General features: G+C 37.7%; 1 protein-coding gene across 3 annotated transcripts; it reads right to left on the bottom strand.

The window, feature by feature from the left end:
• Positions 1–454: 454 nt before the first annotated feature.
• Positions 455–22944, bottom strand: LOC117293761 (syntaxin-binding protein 4-like). 3 transcript variants are annotated; one of them, XM_033776192.1, is made up of 22 exons: positions 22860–22944; positions 21761–21844; positions 21000–21082; positions 20209–20307; positions 19308–19377; positions 19031–19105; positions 18543–18652; positions 16135–16246; positions 15313–15445; positions 14694–14800; positions 13684–14057; positions 12929–13036; positions 12200–12432; positions 10582–10678; positions 10060–10187; positions 8761–8856; positions 8427–8492; positions 7722–7892; positions 6607–6732; positions 5185–5383; positions 4012–4069; positions 455–2040 (listed from the first exon to the last, which is right to left on the bottom strand). In XM_033776192.1, the coding sequence occupies exons 2-22, from the start codon at positions 21796–21798 to the stop codon at positions 1938–1940; spliced, it is 2586 nt and encodes an 861-aa protein (XP_033632083.1). In that variant the 5' UTR covers positions 21799–21844; positions 22860–22944; the 3' UTR covers positions 455–1937. The 3 variants fall into 3 exon arrangements, with proteins under 3 accessions (XP_033632083.1, XP_033632085.1, XP_033632086.1); XM_033776194.1 differs by having other exon boundaries at positions 8761–8850; XM_033776195.1 differs by having other exon boundaries at positions 13774–14057.
• Positions 22945–25278: the final 2334 nt, after the last annotated feature.

Genomic DNA, 25278 nt, shown 5'->3' with positions numbered 1-25278 from the left:
TTAATAGGCGCGGCCGAGTGCACTACTTTTTGGAAAAAAAGGTGCAACACTGTATGTAAAATACACAATGTTCATCCCAACCCAAAACCTCAAAACAGTGGGGCCTGGCATGTTCAGATAACCCATCGTGAACCACATACTAGAGCTTGGGTAGGGTTTGGAACATACATTAGGGGTGTCAGAACGTGGGTAATTAACTTTACAACAAAAAACTGAAACTAAAAACTTAATAAAAAAATAAAAAAATAAAAAAATAAAAAAGTAATAATAATAATAATAATAATAATAATTTAATACAAACTCATTGAAATTATTGTATAAAGTGTTTCCATCATTCATAAAAAGGACAATAACAAACAAACAAACAAACAAACAAACAAACAAACAAACAAACAAACAAACAAACAAACAAAAAAACAAACAAACAAACAAACAAACAACAATGACACAAGGGTTTCAATTCACCATTCCAGTTCAAATCAAGAACTTTTATCAAAAATACTTCTGCTGGGGTCGAAACATGAAGCCATTAAAGGGGTTGTGTCGTCATGATCAAAGCATGCAATGTATGTGGCTGCACAATACTAACTCCCACCCAGTTACTACAAGCATACACTCCCTCCGAATATCATCTGTAACTGGGTGAGAGTTCATAATTCAATTTACAGCCAGGCACAGCCAGACACAAACCTGTTCTGATCCCGAAATTTAATGCTGCAATACAAAAGTGTACCACTGTATATAAATTTAACATTAAATAATTTTATCCACACAGTTATACTACAAGCAGCCCTGCCGCCCCCTGCCTCGTATACAATCTGTAACTGGGTTGGAGTTCATAATTCCATATACAACCACAAACCTGGTTTGGTCATGGCCCCTTCAACCATTTCATTATTGTTTGCTTTTGCATTTACATAAATTAAATGTGTTGATAAGATGTTTGCATAAGAGAATACAATATGCTAGTATTAGTAAGGAACACTTATATATAATATGGAATGATAAGGAATAATAATATTAAAAAAGAACCAGCTAAATTCCCTTCCAGTACTCATTAAGGCTGTGTCTGAATTAGCGGCTACGGCTAAGGCTGGATCAAACAGAGTATGCATTGAAGTATAGGACGTCCTTGGTAACACTCTTAGCAACAGCCATAGCTGTAGCAATAACTGACAATTCGATTACATTATGAAATGGCCACTGCACAAAAATATTGTAAAATGATAAGTACATTATGTGCTATGTGTAGAAAAGAGCATTTTCAAATAATATTTTAGTACTTTTTTGTGACTTGTTATTAACATTAGATAAATTATTGGAAGTATATAATTACAAATATACAAAATTTGCTTCAGTTTAAGACAGCCAGTTAGACATGTATAACACAATTTAAGCCTTGATTCATTCACAACCACTCAAGTACACCTATGTACAGAAATATATTACAATATTTTAAAAGGAGTACACTTCAAGTTTAACTTCACTCTACAAATAAAAATACATCAGAGGCCAACTTCATGAAGCTGTTAAGTAGAAAATACTGTTCAGCAATTTCCTCTGCGATTGGGCAGTGACAGCACTTTTAAATATTGGGCCTATTATTTAACTCTCTGCTTTGTTACTGTTCAAGTGTGGTACGTGTGACATTTGACAGCTTTGTGATTGGCTGGTGACACCTCCGTCATCTGATCTATTGTTTTTAAACACTCTTACTCCAGTACTGTTCAATGGGGATAACTGTGACATCTGACCTTCAGGCACCTTTGTGATTGGCTAGATCATTCTCGCTGTTGATTCAGGTTTTATCTGATACTCGTTGTGTCTTGAATTTAAAGTCTGTAACTTGGTTGTGACTTATGACCTCTAGGCACATTGTGACTGGCTAGAGACATTATAATAGTAAAAATGATGATAAATGGTTTATACATTGCGCTTTATGCTCTTGTTTCGGGCAGTTCTTGGGCATTCTCGTCGATATTCGGCAGATGATTGACGTTTGAGATCGGGTGAATCCATGTTGTACCCTGGGTCACATGACTGTTAAAACAAAAAAACCAATAACATCAATACAGGAATATAAAGAAAAATCAAAATCGTGGAGGCAAAACAACCCCAAACACATCCATCAATGAAATCAGCAAAACAAATAAGTTTTTAAATGCACCAAACAATCATTTGATCCCATGCCTTGAGAATTTATGAAGGCACTGACGGAAGCCCCTTAAAACGCTAAATAATTCCCAGTTGTATATTAGCAAGCTGCTAGAAATGACCATTTTGTTTATAAACATCCAATGGTACTGTCACGGTATCATAATAGAGCATCTACTCTGGATTTGGAACAGGTTATAAGAAGGGTATCATGCACGTTATCTTTTCACTTGACCACTTCGCTAACAAACCTCCCAAGATACTACCATGGTATCACAATAGAGCATCAACTCTCAGTGAGGCAGATCTAGAACAGGTTTCAAGAAGGGTATCATGCACGTTATCTTTTCACTTGACCACTTCGCTAACAAACCTCCCAAGATACTACCATGGTATCACAATAGAGCATCAACTCTCAGTGAGGCAGATCTAGAACAGGTTACAAGAAGGGTATCATGCACGTTATCTTTTCACTTGACCACTTCGCTAACAAACCTCCCAAGATACTACCATGGTATCACAATAGAGCATCAACTCTCAGTGAGGCAGATTTAGAACAGGTTATAAGAAGGGTATCATGCACGTTATCTTTTCACTTGACCACTTCGCGAACAAACCTCCCAAGATACTACCATGGTATCACAATAGAGCATCAACTCTCAGTGAGGCAGATCTAGAACAGGTTATAAGAAGGGTATCATGCACGTTATCTTTTCACTTGACCACTTCGCTAACAAACCTCCCAAGATACTACCATGGTATCATAATAGAGCATCAACTCTCAGTGAGGCAGATCTAGAACAGGTTATAAGAAGGGTATCATGCACGTTATCTTTTCACTTGACCACTTCGCTAACAAACCTCCCAAGATACTACCATGGTATCATAATAGAGCATCAACTCTCAGTGAGGCAGATCTAGAACAGGTTATAAGAAGGGTATCATGCACGTTATCTTTTCACTTGACCACTTCGCTAACAAACCTCCCAAGATACTACCATGGTATCACAATAGAGCATCAACTCTCAGTGAGGCAGATCTAGAACAGGTTACAAGAAGGGTATCATGCACGTTATCTTTTCACTTGACCACTTCGCTAACAAACCTCCCAAGATACTACCATGGTATCACAATAGAGCATCAACTCTCAGTGAGGGAGATCTAGAACAGGTTATAAGAAGGGTACCATGAATGTTATCTTGATACTTGACCACTTCGCTTACAAACCTTACTATATACTGTATTATGGTATCATAATAGAGCATCAACTCTCAGTGAGGCAGATCTAGAACAGGTTATAAGAAGGGTATCATGAATGTTATCTTTTCACTTGACCACTTCGCTAACAAACCTCCCAAGATACTACCATGGTATCATAATAGAGCATCAACTCTCAGTGAGGAAGATCTAGAACAGGTTATAAGAAGGGTATCATGAATGTATCTCGAAAATTGACCACTTAGCTTACAAACCTTTTGATACTTGACTTGACTATAAGCCAGGTGGATTTAGAATGGGTTATAATAAAGTTATCATGAATGTTATCTTGATACGTGACCATCCCGCTTATAAACTCCAGTGGCTAGTCGAATCGGGAGAAAAAGTTCCAGTAGAAATTTACATTTTCCTCGTACAGGTGTGACCCTCACTGTTACCCTTAATTCAAAGACTCAAAAGATGCTCAAACCACAAACCAGGTTGACTCATTCTATAAAGTGAACTACGTTCTAACGTGGGAAATATTCTTGACAATGTTTTATGACGTCACAGTTTAATTGGATAACGTAATCAAAAAGTTTAGCTTTTCATCCTCTAGATTTGAAAAATGTTATTATTTCTTTAGATTGATGTACTTACTTTAAGAAGTACTTCATACCGTCCGCTGTGTAGGCTTCCTCCCAACCATAAGGCAAAGCTGCAACATAAAAACAAAACGATATTTTTAGTTGTCAATGTAATTCTATTTTTTTTTTTTTTTTAATGTTGTTCAACAAAAAAGTTTAGTCCCTAGTCTTCTCATGGGTAAAAAAAATATATATAAAAAAAAAATTAAAAAAAAGAAAATATGAAAGTCACCTGGAAATATAATTTTTTTTTCTTTCAAACATAAGAGTATATGCTTACGAACAATAAAACAATTTTTTTAGTAATTGTTTGTCACGATTTATATGTTAAAAAAAAAAAAAAAAGTTGTTTGGGGGGCTGACTCCGCCTGCAATGCGTATAGTAAACACACGTGCAAAGTACATGTTCGTCCAAGTCATGAGTTGGTACATTTCAAAAAGTGTTTTTCTGCATTCAGCAGCAATACACAAATTTTTTTGGAAACGTACAAACTCACAACTTGGTCCGTACATGTACTTTGCAATTGTGTTTACTCTACGCATTACAGGCAAAGTCTGCCTCGATTGACGTCACAAACAGCGCCCTCTCGGGTCGGTGTCTTCTCTTAAACGTGCAAATAACATAAGAACTGATTTTTTAAAACCTTAGTTAACTGTTTATTCACATTCCACTCATCAAAACACATATATTAGTGACAAAAGCTTTATTTTGAAATAATACCACTTCCAGGTGACTTTAAAAAAATCCCCCAAAACCCCAGAAATCTGATTGGAAACATACAAGAATTATAAAATCTTCACTCATGTCATTGTGGTAAAATTGTGGTCTCCCAATATTGTTTTATCTTTATTCAGGGATGCCAGTCAAAAGCCATACAACCAGTAACTTTTAATTTTGGCTTTTGATGTATATTTTGTTTATTAGCCTTTAGTCCTTTTAGCATTTCCCTGTTTATTGGTGTTTTCTAATGTTTAATAAATGAACCTATAGTTTTTTTTAAGTTTTTTTAAAATAAATTTTACGATGCATTGGCCACTGAACTCAAGTTAAACTGATTAGGCCCAACCTTGGAAAATAAAAAAAAAAATGATATTTTCAAAGAAAAGTTATTGTTCCAAAACCTCACAACAATTCAGAATGAAAATACTGCGGCCAAAAAAAACTCAAACAGAAAAAAAAACTTACGCTCAACTTCCAGCAGTTTCTTGACAGCCTTCACAGTTTCCTTAGCCTCAGTGGCGAGATTAAAGGGACCGTGCTTGCTATGTTTAGCCAGATACCCAGGGGGAATGAAGCCAGTATTACCCCGTCTGGCACTCTCCCCACGCCCCCTGGGGCCGCTACTCATGGAATTAGGCCCGTTACTGGAGTACTCATGAACAACCTGCGTGGAGAAATTAACGGTTGATAAGACAGAGATAAATCTAGAGGAAATGTGGGATTATTTCTCTATGAGTAATTATGACATTGTGACAGTAGTGATTAATCTTGATTTGATCATGCATTGCATGCAAGTTGTAGACTGGATGTGTATGATAGTAGGAATATCGATTATGGTAATTAAAATAATCAATAAAAGATTAATAATAATAACACAAATCTTTTACGTGTACGGCTCAAAATCTGTTAAATTTATGCTAAAGGTACTTTTAACCAGGGGCAAATTTCATAGAGCTGCTTAAGCACACATTTTGCTTAGGTACAAAAATAGCTTGCTTATTTTGCACAAACTGGACAAAATTTCATGCCATATACATTGCTTTGTATTTAGGTGTTGTTTACTTAGCATAACAATTGAGGGGAGTCTTGGCAGGTAATCTAATTTTACTGAGCAAGGGTTTGTTTAGCTTGATCAAATTTCGTACTTAAGCAGCTCTATCAAATTAGGCCCAGTAACAACTTTAACTTGAAGGGCAAGAACGCCTATATTTTACAACCGTTATCATTCTCTGACCAAACCCTACCCCAGACAGTTTTCTCTGTCTACTTCATATCTACTGTTATAAAACTCACTTTTAGGAAAGGGGAAGGATGCCCATGCCCAATCTACCCCTATCTTACACCCATTATCATTCTCTGACCGTACTTAATCCCAAACCTGTCTCAGCTAAAAGGGGTTAAGTTTTCTCTGTGTACTTCATATCAAAACTGTTATCAACCTCAGCTTGAAGGAAAGGCAAGGTCGCCCAACCCAACCTCAGAAAACAGGTATCAGTTTTTTCTTGGTACTCGATTGTATCTTTTCTTTTAAAACTGGGCTAAAGGAAGGGCAAGGATGTCTGTAGTCAGCAGTGACTTTTAGACAGACATGACAAAAATTATGAATGGTTATTATTAATGTATATTTGGTTTGCGGTAACACCATGTGTGTATCTACTTGCCAGGTAGAGTTTGCTCTTAGGGAAATGTCTTGCTTTATTCTACTGCCGCGGAGTATATAATCGGGGGTTCTGGAGACTTCTCAGTTCTGAAAAGAACTGTCCTGCTTTTACCTGTTACCAGGGCAGATGGTATAGAAAATAGACTTGGACTACTACTTTAGCTTATAGGATCGTAATTAACTGTACCGCCGAGTCAGTTCTGAAATGGTCTCATTACTTTTCCTACCTCAGCAAACTGCAGTAAGTTCTCTGTTGCTACTTCATATGTTCTCTTGCTAATAGTAGCTTTCCTCAGCTCACAGCTAAGTATTGCCAATCTCTTCTGCAGGTTCTCGATATCAACTGGATTAGACTGGAAACATAAAGAAATACACGTAGGTCAATACAACAACAACTTTACTGTCCCTGCAAGGGAAATTCATTTGGCCTTATTGCTCACATCAAAATACAGTCACCAGTAAAAAGGTACAACAATAAAATGGGATAAACCTTCCAGCAGATAAATAGTGGGCCTAATAAAATACAGAGTTAAAAAGTGAACCACAAACAGATTAAAGGGCATATTTAGTTATCATTTAAGCACTTGTGGAGTAGAGTAAAACTATAGCACTTATGCATCCTATTTCCATTGAGTCAGAAGGCAAAGTTAGATATGGGAAGCAGATGTGCTATATTTTTTCCAAAGGCCAAGTTGTCTTTAATTTATCTTCAAGAAAAGTTGATGCGTAGTTTAAAATAGCACAATATAAAACATGGTTTGATATCAATATGAGTGTATATCATACTGTTGTCGCTATGGATCTGCCTTTTAGCATGTTTAGAATCTAGGATTATTATCATTATTGTATAATTCTGGGAATGAAACAAAGGATACCTCGTAAGTGAATTTTAATCACTGTGGTTTACAAGCCTGAGGAAACCTGTAAGCAAAAGTTCACCCCTATTCATCCATGATAAAGTGTTCTGGGTTCTCTTACGTGCTCGACCATTCACATAAAATGGACCTACAGCTTAATTTCCCATCAAAAGGGGAAAAAGTGGTATTTAAGTATCTTGCTCAAGGACACAAGTGCCTCGACTGGGACTCAAACCCACATATGGCACAATTGTCAAATAGTTTGAAACAAACTCAAAAGTTTAAAGATATAAAACAAATATACACCATTTAGGTCACGGCTTTCTGAACATTTGCTGTTCTGTCAATTTGCTAAATTTCAAAACAGAACAGACTAAGAAACAAAAATCAAAACCATTTAAAAGGTTTGTAACAAAAATATTTGTTTCAACAAGTAAATTTACTCAGTCATTACTTTCTGAAAATAAAAGTGAGAAGTATTCTACCTGTGGTGGTGTCCTATTACTCCTCCGTTGTAACCTTTCAACTTCAGCTTCCAATAAATGAACCACCTCTTCGTAGTCTATCTCAATATTACGAGCCTCGTGTTGGGCAGCTTCAGCAAGATGGACACGACTCTTTAAGGCTCTACTCTCATGGATGGCTCCTTGAGCCTCCTGGGGAAAACCAAGGAATACCAAAATAAGATTGAAATACAATTTTACCTTTTGTATATAACAAAAACAAGGTGTTCGTGAGAAACGTCTTCAAATTTTTGTGACACATTTTTACCTTATCAGTCCAATGTCTTGTTTGAGAGTTTAATTTTCTTTCCAATATAAAGTTTTTATTTACTAGGTTTGAACTTAAAGTCAATGTTAAATAATATTATAATATTAATTTGAAGTCTTATATAGCAGACGTATCAGCCAACAAGTTACTCATGGCACTGAGCAATATACATGTACAGTTATACAGAAAGATAGGATTTTTAAGTTATGAATTCTGAGATTCAATTATGCAGTACCTTATGAGGGTTTACAAGGTGTTACGGCCCAATGGGGTCACACTCTGTATAGCGGTTGTTAAGTGTTTGAAGACATTTCCAATGGTTTTATAGATTGTAAAAAAAAAACAGTCTTTTGGTTCAGCAGCTACGATTAAAAACAAAACAAAAAACACAACATAAATAATATCCGAGTGACACAAACCTTGCGAATTCTGAGTAACTCTTCCTCGGCTAAATTGAAGGATCGATCTTTCTCTTGAAGTTGTACCTTTAACAGATAAAAATAAATAAATATAAAAAAAACAAAAAAAACACAGTCGATGAATGCGTACAAACCATTTCTTGAAAACATTTCAGATGCATACAAAACATTACAGAAGCACAAATTTCCATGTTTGCATCCCTGTGAAGATATATAATAGCCGGGTTAGTTTCAGATTCTTTTAGTTTTAAATTTTCATCAAAGCAGGGTCAATTCTGACTAGTAGTTATAAATTGACACTAAAACCTAAACTGATAGATTGCGAGTGACTTACTTTTAATCTTTCCACTTCTCTGAGTGCTTCATCGCGTTGTCTCCTCATCGTTTCTAACTCACCATTCGGTACTGTGTCTAAACCTGCGCGCTGTGGCTAAAACAATAAAAACATTATATTATCGTTGTGGTACCGGCTACCAAAACATAGGATTCGAACTGCCTCAAGCTGCCGGGCAACCTCGGTAGTCTAGTTGGTAAAGACACTGCTCTAGAATTGAAAGGGTCGTGGGTTCGAATCCCACCCGAGTAACATGCCTGTGATATTTGTTCACAGGACTCGGGAAAAGTACCGAGTATACAGTGCTAACACACATCGGTGAACGGGTAAAAAAACAAAATTAATAATAAAAACATTGTACTTTTTTACGCCGGAAATCCATGCGTCTGTCTTTTGTTATGCATACTGCGTATAAGCTTGGGCGTTATCGATTTATTTTATTCACGATATATCGCCGACAATATATCGCGATATTCGATATAATCGCGATTAATTAAATTTGACATCATCAGTCTTCTAACTCCAAGTGAAAGTTGTAGAAGAGGCAGTCATAGCATAAGAGAGGTGTTCTAATGACCTATTCTTCTGGTTTTACTCCAAACCTATGGGGTGCAAGATGTCTCAGCTAGCAAATACATCGCGATATTTAATCGATATCGCGATATATCGCGATTATCGCGATAATCTCGATTAAAACCAAATCCATCCGATATCGAAATCGTTTCCAAATTAATATCGCGATATCCGATAATATCGTGATATCGCCCAAGCTTAACTGCGTAACACGTAAAATAAGCATACACGCCAAGCAATGCATAAAGTTTCATGTATCCGTGTTGCGTGCACTACTTGGCATGAATTTTCATTTTATAAGGGTTGCGCATAACTCAATATGCACGGAATTCCAAACTTAGTATTTCAGTAGAATGACTGTCAGAGAAACATCTGTAATATCCTCTATGCATGTTATTGTAATACTGTTGATGTTAGATGTGAGAATCTCACATGAAAGCATACACATAGCGAGTTGGAATATCGAACTCATTGGTCCTAAAGTACTTGTCTGATCCTTACAACAAACGATGGGTCATATTGTTTAATACCAGTGGTGTAATAAATTTCTTCATAGACCAGCTTAGCAGAAAATTACAGCTATGTGGAAATCTGTGCAGGTAACCAGTCACAAACAGTATATATTTCATGGTATTTTAGCTGGTAACCTATTCTAGTAAGCAACATATTTCTGTACTTAGGCAGGTCTCTGAACTTGGGCTCATGTTTAAATCACAAGTATTTTACCTGTTGTTGGAATGGTGGCGGCTCTGCAAAGTCAGTGACGTCGTGGGCTGCAAAGGTCAATGACCCCGCTCCTAGAACACTTTCATCAAGCTGCATCTTAAATAACTCTCTGGAGACGGCAACAAAGACTGAAGTAGATGGAAATAAAACAGGTGTATTAGAAAATACTAAGAGGTTGTTCACAACTATTCACATTTTCAAAAGCGTACAAACCGTACACTTTGTCAATACCCCCTACCTCCCCCCTAAAAGTGTAAGAAGAATTTTGCTTTTTCTCTTTACACTATTCTACATAGAGATGTACTTGAATGTAATTGCATGCAAACCCTGTTTATTAAGAGCACATGGGTGGATTTCGCAAAGAGTTAGGCCTAGTCTTATCTTGAGTTAGGACGAGTTACTAGTCCTAACTTAGAACGAGCCGTACATTTTTGATATCTCTTAGGACTAGTCCTAAATTAGGACTATAGTCCTAACCCTAATCCTTTGTGAAATCAACCCCAGATAAAACAAATATATCACCTCCATATGGCACCATTCCTGATTGGTCCACTTGCAGTCGTCTTCTCAGTTCCATCTTTTCCTCTTCCGATGGATCTATACCAAGATATTTCAAAGCCTAAGTTGGATGTTAAAGTGAGATAAAATTGATTTTATTCAATGCACAAATCTCAAATTATTAGAAAGTTAACTTATTCAGTGTCAAGGTCGTACACATACAATCTTTTTTATGTACTCGAAAATGTGCCATCAATCATACATGTCGAACCTTAACAAACATGTTATCACGAGAGGGCATTATCAGTTACCACCATACAGCTATAGAGCTATATATACATATATTGACTAGAGCGCTAACACCCCGTTATACATGTTATACACGCAATAAGGTTTATGTACAAACCAATACAAAAGCTTGAAACTTTGTACAACAGTTGTACGGCTATTTGCATGATAGTGCCTTTGTTCTTTTCTATGTGTTACGAACCAAAAAATGCAGCAAATGTGAACGCACAATCTGCTGATGAGCATACAAACTGCGAGTGTCATGCGCATCATGTTTAAAATGCGTGTATGCTTTTTTAGTACGTCAATCAAGTCGAACTTACGGTTTTCGCAGCGCGGACGTACGCGAATGGGCAGTTGCGTAGGTAAGCGCACATGTTAAAAAATCGCGGCAATGTGTGTTCTTTTCAAATTAAAATCGTTCCGTAGTCACGCAAACATGTCTGCACCCAGAGTGGCTTCAAAACGCAGAGCAAGTAAGCGCTCTAGTCAATATATATAGCTCTATGGTGACCACTCAAAAATTACTTTGGGATGTACCAGCAACATGAAAAAAGCAAGATGCATTTTGTTTGGTGAGAAAGATGCATTTTGTTTGGCTTGCCCGAAACCATCTGACATAGCAACTGTATCTGAGGAACTCAAATAAAAGCGATAACTTGTGACTATACAGATTTTTGTAAAACCTCACATGGGCATTTTAGGTTCAAAAGGAAAAAAAAATGGGAACTGAAAGAGTTAAAAATAAAAAATAAAGCGTGACTGGCCAGTTGGCTCGTCTGTCTGGTGTGTCGCCATCAGCACCAGAATAATGAAAGTACATGTGATAGATTCAGCTCCCATCCAAGCAGTCTGTGAATTATTGTTTTTCACACAACATTACAACCAAACATTGGAATGCAAAGTTAAAATGAGTTGTAGTTGTACAAGACGTCAACAAATTTTGTACGGCTCAGCTTTGCCCTATAATTACCAAAGGTGTTCATGTCTTTAAGGCACCATTCCTTATTGGGCCACTACTCCCTCCCTCCCTAAAGCACTATTCCAAATTGGGTCAGTATTACAAAATCTGTTGACGCCCCATACAACTAGAACAGGCCAGAGATCTGAATTGAATTGAATCTATTAGCAATCGCTTCATGTTCCTCGATCTCTCTTAACATAGCACCAAGACTTTGGAATTCACTTCAAATGAATAACATCACTCTCTTCCAGCAGAAACTTTTAACACAATTGTTTCCCTACAATTTGACAATTCTTTTACTAGATCAGCGCCTTTGAATGGTTTACATGAAAGTGGACCTTACAAATGCTTATTATAAAGCTAACGAGTCTGCAATCTTGTTGGACTTACCACTTCCAGTTTGTCGACCCTTAACCTCACGTGAGGATCAAGGGACAAACGTCTACTTCGAGACATCCCCCTTGGGCGGGCGGGGCTTGGTGATAATGTAGCGATAGTGGGAGTGGCTAACGAAGATGCCGATTGGCCATGATGTTGGGTTGCCATGGTAATACTGTTAGCAGGCAGGACTGGGGATGGCTCAGGCTGTGTGCTGTGTGGTTGGGGTACACGGTTGTGATGTCCTGAGGACAAATTAGTGCAAGGGTTGGCATAACATACATGTATGTACATATCACTAGAGTGAAAAGTAGAGACCATTTAGAACCCACTCTGCAGTTGTTAACAATGATCCACTCAAAGCTTAATTTTTCTGCCGATTTTCAACCTTTCGCCCCAGGTACATGTAGATATCAAAAAGCAGAACACTTCTTTTCAGAGGTCTCAAAATCAAATTCGTGGAAAATTACTTCTTTCTCCAAAAACTACGATACTTCAGAGGGAGCCGTTTCTCACAGTGTATTATACTATCAGCGGGTCCCCATTACTTGTTACCAAGTAAGGTTTTATGCTAATAATTAGGAAGAAAAATTAGGAAGAATTTCATGCCTGATTTTTTTTTTTTTCACATTTAAAAAATATATAGAAATCCACACACAGATTGGTAAAAAAACTAACAACTTTATATTATACAAAACTACGTAGGCGTAGAGTACAACAGTAAAAAAGACAAGCATTTACCGTTAATGTTGTCAGTTTGTGGAGTTGAAGACAGAGCTGGTTGAATGTGAAGACGTTGTTGAAGATGTAACGGCATAGCAATGTGGGAAGGAGCTGGTTGGCTAAGAGCTGTTTGGGACAATAAAAACCAATCAAGAAAACTAGAAGACGAGTCCAGTTGATGTTGTTTGCAGACCCCAAAACGAGGCACAGGTATATTTTCTTCACTTCAAGTTCCGGTTTCAAACGATTGACAAGTCAAAATAATGATCGCAGAGCAAATGCTACACAGAGAGTGACATCATTGATGTCACTCTGTGTGTAGCATTTGTTCATGTTTTAAAGCCCTATTTGATAATGTTTAAGTTGTAAAATACATTGCAAGGTTCTTAAAGTATTGATTTTTAATAGTAAACTTTAATTTAAATTACTTCAACACCCGATGACATCATTAAAGCTTTGTCTTCTTCTAGTAAAGAGCTATGTACAAAGTTTATGGGCGTGGAGTTTGAGGCAATGTCACCCTACGTGTAGTTTTGCTGCCCATCTATGTGTCACTGAGCCAGTACATAGTACGTATACTTTGAACTGTATAAAACATTCTTGCTGATGATAGATATCCCTTGTTTACATTTTATACACCAGATTTTGTAGAAAAGGGGTTGAGCTTTGTCCATGAGTTTAGGAATCGAGAATAAAGGATGGGTCAATCACAATTTTGTATTTATTTTTTATTTTTTTCAGGTTTCAGGTTTCAGGTTTATTTATTATCATACCTGATAATGGGTAACCGTTGATCATTGCCTGTCCATACAATGGTGGTGAAGTGGACTGATTAACTGCTTGTGAAGAGACTAATCCATTACCTTGGTCATGACCATTCATTGGCGACATTCCCATATGGGGTGAAGGGGGCAACCCTACACCCCCATGGGGCGACTGTCTGCTAGGTAGCGGGTGGCTTGTCCCAGTGTACGGTAACCCTTGGGGATGTTGGTTACCGGGCTCAGATAGGTAACGTTGAGGTGATGGGTTTGAGCTCGGGGAAGAGGCGTAGCTGGAACTAGGTGTTTGTCGAGACGGATGACCGTGATGCATCATGGGAGAACCACCAGGAATGTAGACGAGACGAAGGGTACTGATGTCACTTCTGCAAAGAATAAACACAGAGTACGTCATGGGGTGTCGTGGCCGAGAAGATAAGAGCACCAAACTCAAGCTCTGGTTTATCTGTTCAGCAGGGTGTGGGTTTGAGTCCCGGTCTTGACACTTGTGTCCCTGAGACACTTTACTGTAATTGATTCTCTCCACCCACGGGTGAATGGAATACTGTGAGGGCAGAGATGGTTCTTGTGATTGATTTAGCTTAGTGTGCTACATAGTTGCCAGCACTGGCTGCCCAGGGATCTGAGATGGTTAAAGGAGTTAGTTAAATGGCCCAGTGACCAGGGGTACTAATGTTGGAAGCGCGTTGAGACGCCCTTTGGGTGTATAAAGCGCTATTTAAAAAGTTACTGACAGTATTGCTTCTCAGATTCAAATTTTGGAGCACAAAAACCTAACCAAATTACTTTGAAGTGAAATGTTTCTCAAAATGCTTTATACTATTGAAAGCTGCTGTAAGCTACTAACCAAAAGTTGTTATCGGCATTAATTTTAAGAGTGAAAACCAAACGTAATCTTTCCCTTTCATACATATTGGTGTAGGATAAAAGACAAAAATTACACACCAAAGTGGAAGATAAGATAGCTGTATGACAGATTATACTCTGAATGTATGCATTACCTGAGTGATTCTCGGGTTAGGATCCTCACAGCTACTTCATTAGTCAGACCTGTCAAGGATTCTCCGTTAACGGACAAAAGACAATCACCAACTCTCAATCGCCCATCCTGAAATCAAGATTTGGAACATTGAAACTCATAAAATTATCCTCTCATGGTTTTCAATCAAAAAGGTTCTACAAGTCTCTAAACCTTTTGTTAAAATGGTGTAAAATTAAATTTCATTTGATGACACTATCGAACAGCAAAATTAAACGGTCTGTACATTCCAAAGAGGAATTTTGTGCCAGTCCAAAGGTCAAATCAAATGCTAATTTGATTGAACGTCATCAACAAGCCAAGCAGAATAAGCAAACATAAATCCTTGATTCTGATTGGATGATCCATGGCAACAACAGTGTGATGATCCATATACATTGTACCATCCTGTGTAATGCGCAGCTCTAACTCTGCGTATTGCGGTATTTTTTAGCTGTACAGGAAGTTTGCTTGAAGATCAATTTTTCTCTCACCACACTCATGGAATAATATAAACAAATAAAGCACCTGTGCATATGGCCTTGTGGTACTTACGTGTAACCTGTATTCTACTCACTCTTGTGCAATAAACAACAACTTACCCTGTAACAATCTCCGTCTTGATGAACATTTTGGATGTATATCGATGGCCCATCAGAACGATCGATACCTCCCGCTATACTCAGCCCTAGACCACTCAGCTTATTTATAACAATCTCACGTGCGTTTGGTACCCTGATAAAAAACAATATTAAACTTTTGATACAGGACAAATAGGTTACCAGCTAAAATACCACAAGTTCAGATTTTTTTTTAACTGTACTGCACTCTATGCTTCACTCTTTTAACAACTGCCCAAAGACCAACACCTTGAGTAGGTGAGTAGATCATTTGACTAGAGAATTATTTTGTCACAGAGCATTCATTAATCAAACATTCATAAATACCCCAGACAGTTTCTCTATTCCTATTGGTGGAGAATGCGTCACATGGGGGTGTTTAAACCTTTGATAATTACCAGCTGGAGCTGTTTATAACAAGCTGGCTTCTGCGTGTCGGGTGCGCAAGGTTATCTAGCGGAACACAATTCATAGCTATAGTGACAGCGCGTAATCTGAGCGTGCGCACGTACACACAACCCATGCGCATCGAACAGATTCTTCACAAAGTTTTTGAAAAAAATATTTCAAACCTCTAATTTTCAATTGTTAGAGTGTCTATAATTGTATTTTTTAACGTTTTTTAACAAAAGGGCATTTATGAATGGGAATAAAAGAGTAGTGACTCGTTCTTAAATGTCCGTTTAAAACCTTGCAGGGTTGTTGCCGTGCGATAAAGTGTGATTTATCACACGGCCGCCGACCCTGCCGGCTTTAAACGGCCATTGAAGAACTCAATGATAAAAATGATCAGATTTTTCTTACCTGATATTAGCAGACTCAGGACTGAGGTCTCCAGGTCCTGAGGAGGAAACTACACTTGGAGATGGAGACTGGTTGGAGGTTCTTTCTCTCTGGGATGACCAACGTCTTGGAGCTAAGAAGTTAAAAGAAAGTTTAAAGTCACAAGGATTTTACTAATGAATTATCTATTTACATGCTGGTTCAATGGTGTTTTTAAATAAAAAATACTTAAAATTTTAGGGGCCTAGAATCAGATTACCAGCCAAATGCCATGTCACATGTACCATCCTTGACTGGTATTGGGCTCAAAGTACCAGATTATTAAGTTAACCAATATTTTCTGCTTAAGCAATAATTCATTTCAACAAATGTATTTTTTTGTTGTCATGGACTGATTTTAGGGGAAAGAAATTTATGTAAGGATTTCTGTTTTTATATGAATTTGGCAGATAATGTCGTTCCAAAATAATAAAAAAAGCACATACCACTGAAAATGAAAAGCACAATGCAGAAAATTTATGTAACATGGAAAATCGTTTGTACATGTCTGATAAACACGAAATAAGATCAGCATCCAGATAATAATTTCCTTTGGTAAACAACCAATTAAAATTGGCAGATGTTTTCATGCAATTCCCTCACCAGAAAGCCCATTAACTTACTCAATCTACAAAAATAGCTATTTGAAAGTCTAAATTTGAGAGAACATATAAAACAAATGGGCCCAAGACAAGATTTGCATAACTTGTTTGTGTCCTTGACTGTGCTGAGATTCAAATACTTTCAATGATGAATCATATAACAAAAAAATCTATATAAAATAACAAAAGTGCGTGTGGTCATTAGTTCGCTAACGAGATATACATGTAGGACAAAGATATTAGCAAAGGTCTTATTATAAAGGGGGCTTCAATAATTGCAAATTGCAGCCAAATATAGCATCAGTGGCTGTGGCTGTTTGCTTTTAATGATGTACTACAGACAGATTAATTAATTCAGCCATAGCCACTTTAAGGCAACTGGACCTCTGGTTTTAAGAACCGTTGGATTTGTGTAACCCTATAGAAATGTAGATACACAATTATACACTTTCGAAACAGAAAAAAAAAAAAAATCACAGATTTACAAATAACTTACAGGGTTTACAGAAGGTAATGGTAAAAGACTTCTCTTGAAATATTATTCCATGAAATGCTTTACTTTTTGAGAAAACATTAAAACAATTATCAATTCTCAACAACGCGAATTATGGATTATAGTAAACACATGTCATGACACGGCGAAACGTGTGGAAACAAGGGTGGGTTTTCCCATTATTTTCTCCTGACTCCGATGACGATTGAGCCTAAACTTTCACAGGTTTGTTATTTAATATATAAGTTGTGATACACAAAGTGTGGGCCTTTGGACAACACTGTTTACCGAAAGTGTCCAATGGCTTTAAAGGAACACGTTGCCTAGGATCGGTCGAGTTGGTCTTTGAAAAAGAGTTTGTAATCGTTTGTTATCAAATGTATATGGTTAGAAAGATGTTGTAAAAGTAGAATACAATGATCCACACAAACATGCCTCAAAATTGCAGGGTTTTCCTTTTACACGGTCTGCCATTTATGGGAGTCAAATTTTTGATAATTTTTGATAAATGTTCATAAATGGCCGATTGTGTTAGTTCGCAAAGTAAAAGGAAAACAACACAATTTCGAGGCAAATTTGTGTGGATCATTGTATTCTACTTTTAAAACATCTTTCTAACCATAATTTTTTATGCATTTTATAACAAACGGTTACAAATGCTTTTTAAAGACCAACTCGTCCGATCCAAGGCAACGTGTTCTTTAAAATACATTGTAATAATCTGTTTTTGAGATATCACCAGAGTGAACGTCCAAGCAGGAAGACAAATCCCCAATAAGAATACACAACCTCAGATTCAAAATTTGGGGCATAAAAACTGTTAAAAGTTAAAAGTTTTTTTTTTAAATACCTTATAGCTTTGGAAGCTGCGGTAGGCTTCTAACCACAGGTTTGTATTTCCATTAACTTTAAAGCCGGCCTCAGGTCGACCTACGCTTTTCTTGTGCCCGCAACAAACCGTCGGCAATGCGCAGACAAAATATGCTCAGGTCACAATTACTGAGAAATCGTGCGCCTGCGATTGGTTCCCGACCGTCGGGATCACATAGTACAAGTTGAAATTGTTCTAATCTGGAACTGTTAATTTTGTCAAGCTGCGATTGTCTTAAAATCATCGCAGTTACGCTCAGGTCGTAAATAATCGCCGACTGAAAAGTTCCCAAAGGTCTTAGCTCAGCTGCAGTGTGATCTTGAAAAGTCAGTCGCCGACGTTTTTTTTTTGACGCAAGGTCAACCTGAGGCCGGCTTAAGAGTGATAACCAAATGTACACATTCTCTTTAAATCATTAACTCACCTCCATCATTGCTATCTGATGCTTGATCTGATGAAACCGACTGTGAATCCAAGTTGAAAGTGTTTCTTGTGTTAGCAAGTTGACTTTCTAACAGCAATGAAAATTTGTGTCTGTCAAGAAAAAACGGAGATAACAAGACATGAGTTGAGTGGATCTCCTTGAGCTTGATTTAGCAGCAGCTTGCGACTTCAGGGCAATAGACCCATTGCATATGACGTCACACTCTCAAAAAGGAGGCAGATCATCAGACAAAACATGCGCATAACCTCAGCGTACCTGTGGCGTTTCGCGTTATGCAAGGGGTAGGAGCTATTGATTTCTCACACAATACAGAACGCGCCGCCGAACAATGCGCGCATTTTTGGGTGTCAACTCTCTTTTGTGCATGGTTGTATACGATTTTGACACCCAAAATGACACTCAGGAGAGTGACAAGTCTATTATAAGATCTATATAAGATGGTTTGTAAGATTAGCTGTGGTACTCACGTTGCCGACGCATTCCTTGTTATCACCATAGTGACGTTATTGGTCGCTGATGCATTACGAAGATACTGGACTGCCCTGAAATAAAAAAGGATAATTAGACAATTTATTCATGTTTATCGGCCAGGAGCTTTCCAATGTCCTTCAACCTTTGAATTCCTTAAAATATTCTCCTCCCGGCGGAACAGGGAAATTTTTATCAAAGATGGGACCCCAGCTCAGAGACTAAAATGGTTGTACAACTGTACCACAGTGTATGATAGAACTGTGGTTTACTTACTGTTCATTGGAAACCCGCAGTAAGCTTTCACCATTCACACTGAGAATCTGGTCCCCTTCACAAAGACGTCCTGAAACAAAGGAATGTATAGTTGTGAAGAGAAGTATAGCAGAACAACTAGTATTTGCTACCTTAAGAAAGTTGGCTCAGTGGATCGGTCCCTTCCTTTCACCTCTGTGGACCTCGGATTAAGCCCGGACTGGAGCCTTGCATGTGGATTAGGGTTGCTCAATTCCTACCTGACTCAGTGGGTTCTCCATACAGGGGTTTTCCTCCTACATGTACATCTTAAAACTGAAATTTCTTCATTGTCTTCTCTACAAAAAGTTGGTGTGATGTTTCCGTTAGGATGCTTTGCTGGCTATATAATTCAGATTCAGACTAAATACTGAGCAAGGGACGTGCATTTGCACGTTTTTTTTGGTCCACTTTGGTTACACTTGTGAGCTTTGCCAGGTCCCAAGTTCAAGTAAGCGCGAGACTTGCCCAGTCTACAGGAACATTAGTTCTCCACAGGGAAATTCTAAAGGGAGAAACGTTCATGGAATTTACAACAAAAGAAGTCTCCACAGGGCGGTAGAAAATGCGAATGTGTATTTCCACTAGCAACATACTCTTTGCTAAGAAGCAGGGTCCAATTTCATTAGGCTGTTTAGCAGAAAATTCTTCGCAGCACATTTCTTGGCTCAGCAAGAAATGAAAGCGGTACCAGTTGCTGCAATGGCAACTGTATAGTGTTCTGGCTGGTAACCTATTTTTGCTAAGCGAAAGTTTTTTCGTGCTAAGCAAAAGTTTTTGTGCTAAGCAAAAGTTTTTGGTGCTAAGCAAAATGTTGTGCTTACAGGCTCTATGACATTGGGCACTGTAATAAAACTGGATCTTGACAATTTTAACTACTTACCGCTTTGTTCAGCTAATCCTCTAGGGATAATCCGTCTAATGAAGATGCCATAATCCCTTCCTTCTTCAATCTCACTCTTACCTCCGATAATCTTAATTCCTGAAGGATTATAAGAAAGTGAAATCATGGATGACTTATCAATATTTACTTTGTCATGTACCTACATTGTAATTTTACAAAATAGATGGATTGAGAATTGAGAAATTTTTGTATAGTTTTGTTTTTATGAGGTATCACCTAATTCACAAGGCCAGATGGCCACTTCAAGGGGAGGCCTTACAATAAACTGACTTGGGCTGTCAACCCATAGAGTAAGGGTAGAGCAGAAGGCACCACTCACCTTACCGCTTCCCAATTGTTAAAAAAAAAATTATGTTGAAGTATCTTGCTAAAGGGAACAAGTGTCATGACTGGGATTTAAAACCCTCACTCTGCTACTGACAACACCATAGCTTGAGTCCGGTGAAATAGACCCCTTAGCCACAACACCCAACATATTATGACAATTGACACTGTAGCTGTGAAAGATCTAAGTAAAATGAAATGTAATATTTTACAGTAATAATTCACACGTCGGGCGCTGACCTAAAAAAAAATAACTGGGTGACATAAAAGCATCAGCCTCCATTGCTTCAGTGTATATCAGGCCTTCAGCAAACACACAATCTGTTCCATTGCAACAAGTAAAATAGTTTCCAACAGACTTTAAATCCTGAATATTTAGACTATTCTCAAGGAATACCTTAATATTGGAACAGACTAGTCTCCTACCAAGGAGTAAGACTACTCACCGAGTCCAGACTTGCAGTTACTGAACACAACTGTCTCCGTATCACCCATGTGTTTACTATGTCTTGGTGATCCCTCGAGGGCGCTGTCAGAAGACAAGGTAAACAAAATACAGAATTACTGCAGGCCTCGAGTTAAAAGCAGGCCAGGGAGGCAATTGCCTGTTGCCCCTGGTTTGGGACTTGGAGAACCTAAAAACAAATTCTCACTGACTTTATTTAAAACGGACACAAATGGAATTTTTGGCCCTTGCAAAATAAAAATGGCTTCTATGTCCTATTTAATGTCTCGCTGTGATCCCATCGACAGTGCTCCTTTGTAAATGTGAAATATCAAAGTGATAGTAATTTAACAAACAGAAAAGGTGCAAAATACAAATACAATTTTGTTTTACGATGTAATCGCTACATTAGTCATAATAAATGAATACAAAATTTTCAGTTGGATGTCGGTACTTTTCAAAAGAAAAACATTTTTTAGTATGGATCTAATGCTAAATACATCAACAATCTGGGCCCAATTTCATAGAGCTGCTAAGCACAAAATTTTGCTCAGCATGAAAGTTTTGCCTTGATAAAAAAAACAGGATGACCAACCAAATTTCCATGTGCTTTTCAGGATAAGCAAACATTAGCTGAGTACCAGTAACAAGCCAATATACATGTATGCATCAAATAGAAATTTGGTTGGTAATCCTGTTTTATAAAGGAAGAAATTTCACGCTAAGCAAATTTCTATGCTTGGATTGAACTTGCAAACTTACCTGATACCTGTCTCCGTCATAGTCACAGTCTGGGACATCTTGCTCGTGTATCATTCGTTATACAGGCTGCGTCAGATTCATCAACTAACAAATGGATAAGATTTCAAAAAGCAAAGAAATTAATTCTCAGGCATTTCATTATGCGATGACTGTGATTTATCTCCCCCAATCTAATTTAAACTAGAACTAAAAATAGTTTGAGTATGACTGAGCGTGATGCTCCCAAGTTGTCATGTTCCAGCCGTTGATTTCACCTAACTTAGGATTAATCTTAGGGCTTAAAACGAGTTAATTTCTGTATCCATAGACAGTAGGACACATTGAATCCATCCTAGAGTTAACTTGAGATAGGATTAATTCTAGCGTTTTGCGAAATCGGCTGCAGAGCTCTTTGTAAATGGAGAGCACGTAGCGCAAACAATTTGTGTTCTTGTTTTGTTTGTGTTTGGTGTAATTTTATGAGCATGACATCACTACTAGTACTAGCTAGACCTGCCTGGCTGATTTTTTTCTTGATAGTCGAAGGGCAAATTGTGAGAAGGAAAAGGCCAAGGGGGCTTGTTTTATTTCAATAATATGCCCCCTTTTCCTTCCCACAGCACAATCAATCACAATGGCAATGCCTTTCGTCAATTTGACAATTGAGAAAAATCTGTGGCGAGGCTAGCATATTTATTGGTACAATACAATCTTTCTTCTTCTTCTTCCTTTCTACTATCTATAATATAAAGTACGTGCTGCTTCGTTATCGAAGACACTCCACCACCCCATCCACAAAGAATTTTGTTTTGGTTGATTGGCCGTAATTTGCTAGAAGTAGTACATGTAGTAGTAGAAAACAATCATGACAAAACACCACAATAAAAATTACGAATTCTAATCTACGTACTTACAAAATACAAATTACAGTACAAATTAATTACAAATAGAAAATACAATGTATACAATTACCAAGCAAGGCAATGAACAATGTTCAGAACATGATGAATTGAATTGAATTGAAAAATGAATGAATATTAACCATAACAAACACACCGGAAAACTGACCAAGGACATACTATCCCTCATGGAGAATAAAGATTAAATTAAAGAAACTTACCTTTGACTAACGTTATCATTTATGACTGAATACATAATGGTATGGAAAGAAACCAGAAATCCAGTAGCCCAGCATCAACGAAGCATACAAATTGTACACAAACATTTACATCTACAACCTCGTTCATTTCAGTTGACAGTTACCACTTTATTCTTCTCTCGTCCCCTATATCTGGTAGTATTGCAGCTACAGTAGCACCGAGTAATTTGGGGGACGAGGCTTGAGTTCACAAATACCTCTCAACAGAGGGCAGTATGACCTTTTTGCACTGGTCGCGACTGTTGTCGGCTAGCTGCCCTGCTTGAGGAAAAAGGGTTGGTGCCCCAAGGGTACACGTTCCCACTGTAGGCCTATGTGCACTAAAGTTTCTTTTCACATAGCAATTCGGAAGTTCAGCAATAATATTACTTAATTAATGGTCTATAATGTATGTTTGGAAACGATGGTAATAAACGTGTACGTTGTAAGAAGTAATGCATACAGGCAGCAGCTTCTGAACGCTTCAACTTCAAACGGATGATGGCAAAAGGGTCCCCCTAAAAATTGAATATTATGAGAAACGTCTTTCCGCGGTAACACTTCACAGATATGGTTTTCTGATAAGTATTATTCTTCCTGCGTGGACAATAATCGCTCCTGGTTTTCGACAATATTTTTATTTCAAAAACGCGACTATCTTTTGAAACAAAATTAATGTTTACAGGTAGATTTATTTGATTGTAGGATAGTACATATCTTTTTTAAAATATTAATAATAAAGACATTTTTAATGCGCAAAAACATATCCACCCAAGGGGTGCTTCAAGGCGCTAAAAAGAAGAACATTTATTATATATGGGGTGCCATGAGCCGTGTTTTCGGTTTAGTGTTGAAGCTATCAGTCCAACATGTCTTCACTGCGTTGGGACAGAAGTTTGTTTCATCACAAACGACACAAAACGAGGGGCGGCGGCGGCAAATTAAAATGCTCGGTCACCCGTACCGTGTTAGACCTTTTAGCTCATTTGCAAGATCGACTGCCCTATGGTCGCAATTATTCTATTTCATTGTAGTTTCGCAGTTGCAATTCATGCCCACAGCAAAGTAATGTCATGCTCAGTCTTTGACTGAATAGAGCCTGTGTGTAGAATAAGTGCAGGATCCCGTGGGTTAGTTGAATTGGCCGGAAAACCTTTGAAAAGCCATAATTTAAAAAATCTTTGATTTCTCCATTTTGCAATCTTGTTCCTTTTGTAAGAGAAAACCCATATCTCGCTAAATATCTAACTTACTCATTGTTGGCCCTGCCCCATAGAAATTGGAAATGTCATCCCACCCAAGTGTTTCGTCGGTTTTAATGGTTTTGTTTTTGTCTTTGTGAAGGTGAAACTGATTTTCCTCTTAAAAACTAATAAGATTGGTAGGGGGGGCCTTCCTCTATTTTAAGAAGAGCAGAACAAAACAGAAAAATTTACTTTCAGAATTATGGGTAGGCCTAAGTATTGTCAAAAAGAGATTACTTTACTGAATAGATCTTGAATGTTAATCTTGTGTGCATTGAAAACGAAGTAAGAGGCAACGAAATCTGATAAGTAGGCTACTGTGTTTGACTTTTTTTTTTTTAACCAGATTATTTCGGGACACTTTTCCCCCAAAGTGACTTCCTTCCTGAAATACCTCAAAAGTCAAACACACAAAAAGAAAGACAAACTACAAAAGTGCATCTACACTTAGACACAACATCCAATCTGCTCGCAAGGCCCCCTTTTCAGCCTTTCAATAAAAAGTGATATAAATCTCAAAGACTGGCGCCACAAGTTCAATATAATTGTATTATACTTTCAAAAGACGGACTTTTTCACCACCGTAGAAGAAGATTTCAACCCAAATTTACAGTGGAAATTTCTGCGACATTTTCTGTGCCTTCCCAAGGTCTGAAAGCTGTTAGTTTTTAATTAATTTTTTTCCCCATGTGACTCAAAACAGGTTTTCTGATAACAGAGGAGGAGGATGATTAGGTTAGTGGGTGACACCGTGTTGACAATTTTGCATTTGAAATTTCTGTTTTATTTTGTGTGCCTTCTCGAGGTCTGAACGCTGTTGTTTTTTTAAATAATGTTTCCCCCTTGTGACTTAAAACAGCTTCGTCTTCTCTAATGACAGAAAAGGAAGATTAGGTAAAGAGGCTTATGTTTGCGTGACACCATGTTGACACATTTTGCATTTGAAATTCCTGTGATACATTGTCTCGACCTTCTCAAGGTCTGAAGCTTTAAGTTCTTTAATTAATTGTTTTTCCCTGTGACTCAAAACAGGTTCTCTGACGACACATGATGAAGATTAGGTATAAGGTAAAGTTTAAGGTGACACTGTGGGCCGCATGTAAAAATCTCTTTTGTGAGAGAGGTGGCTCTGCATGACGTTTTAATCTGTGATCTGA

This window comes from Asterias rubens, chromosome 8 (genome assembly GCF_902459465.1).
Source record: "Asterias rubens chromosome 8, eAstRub1.3, whole genome shotgun sequence".
In the NCBI taxonomy this organism is placed as follows: Eukaryota; Metazoa; Echinodermata; class Asteroidea; order Forcipulatida; family Asteriidae; genus Asterias; species Asterias rubens.
The sequence above is the reverse complement of the archived record's forward strand: the minus strand, read 5'-3'. Positions and strand labels throughout refer to the sequence as shown.

Excerpts from the sequence above, each read along its gene's own strand:
- LOC117293761 (XM_033776192.1), bottom strand. The coding sequence starts at position 21,798 with ATGTCCCAGACTGTGACTATGACGGAGACAGGTATCAG. Across the intron at positions 16,247-18,542 it reads ATCAGATAGCAATGATGGAG|CTCCAAGACGTTGGTCATCC; the intron begins GTGAGTTAATGA and ends TTAACTTCTTAG. Across the intron at positions 14,058-14,693 it reads CTAACCCGAGAATCACTCAG|AAGTGACATCAGTACCCTTC; the intron begins GTAATGCATACA and ends TATTCTTTGCAG.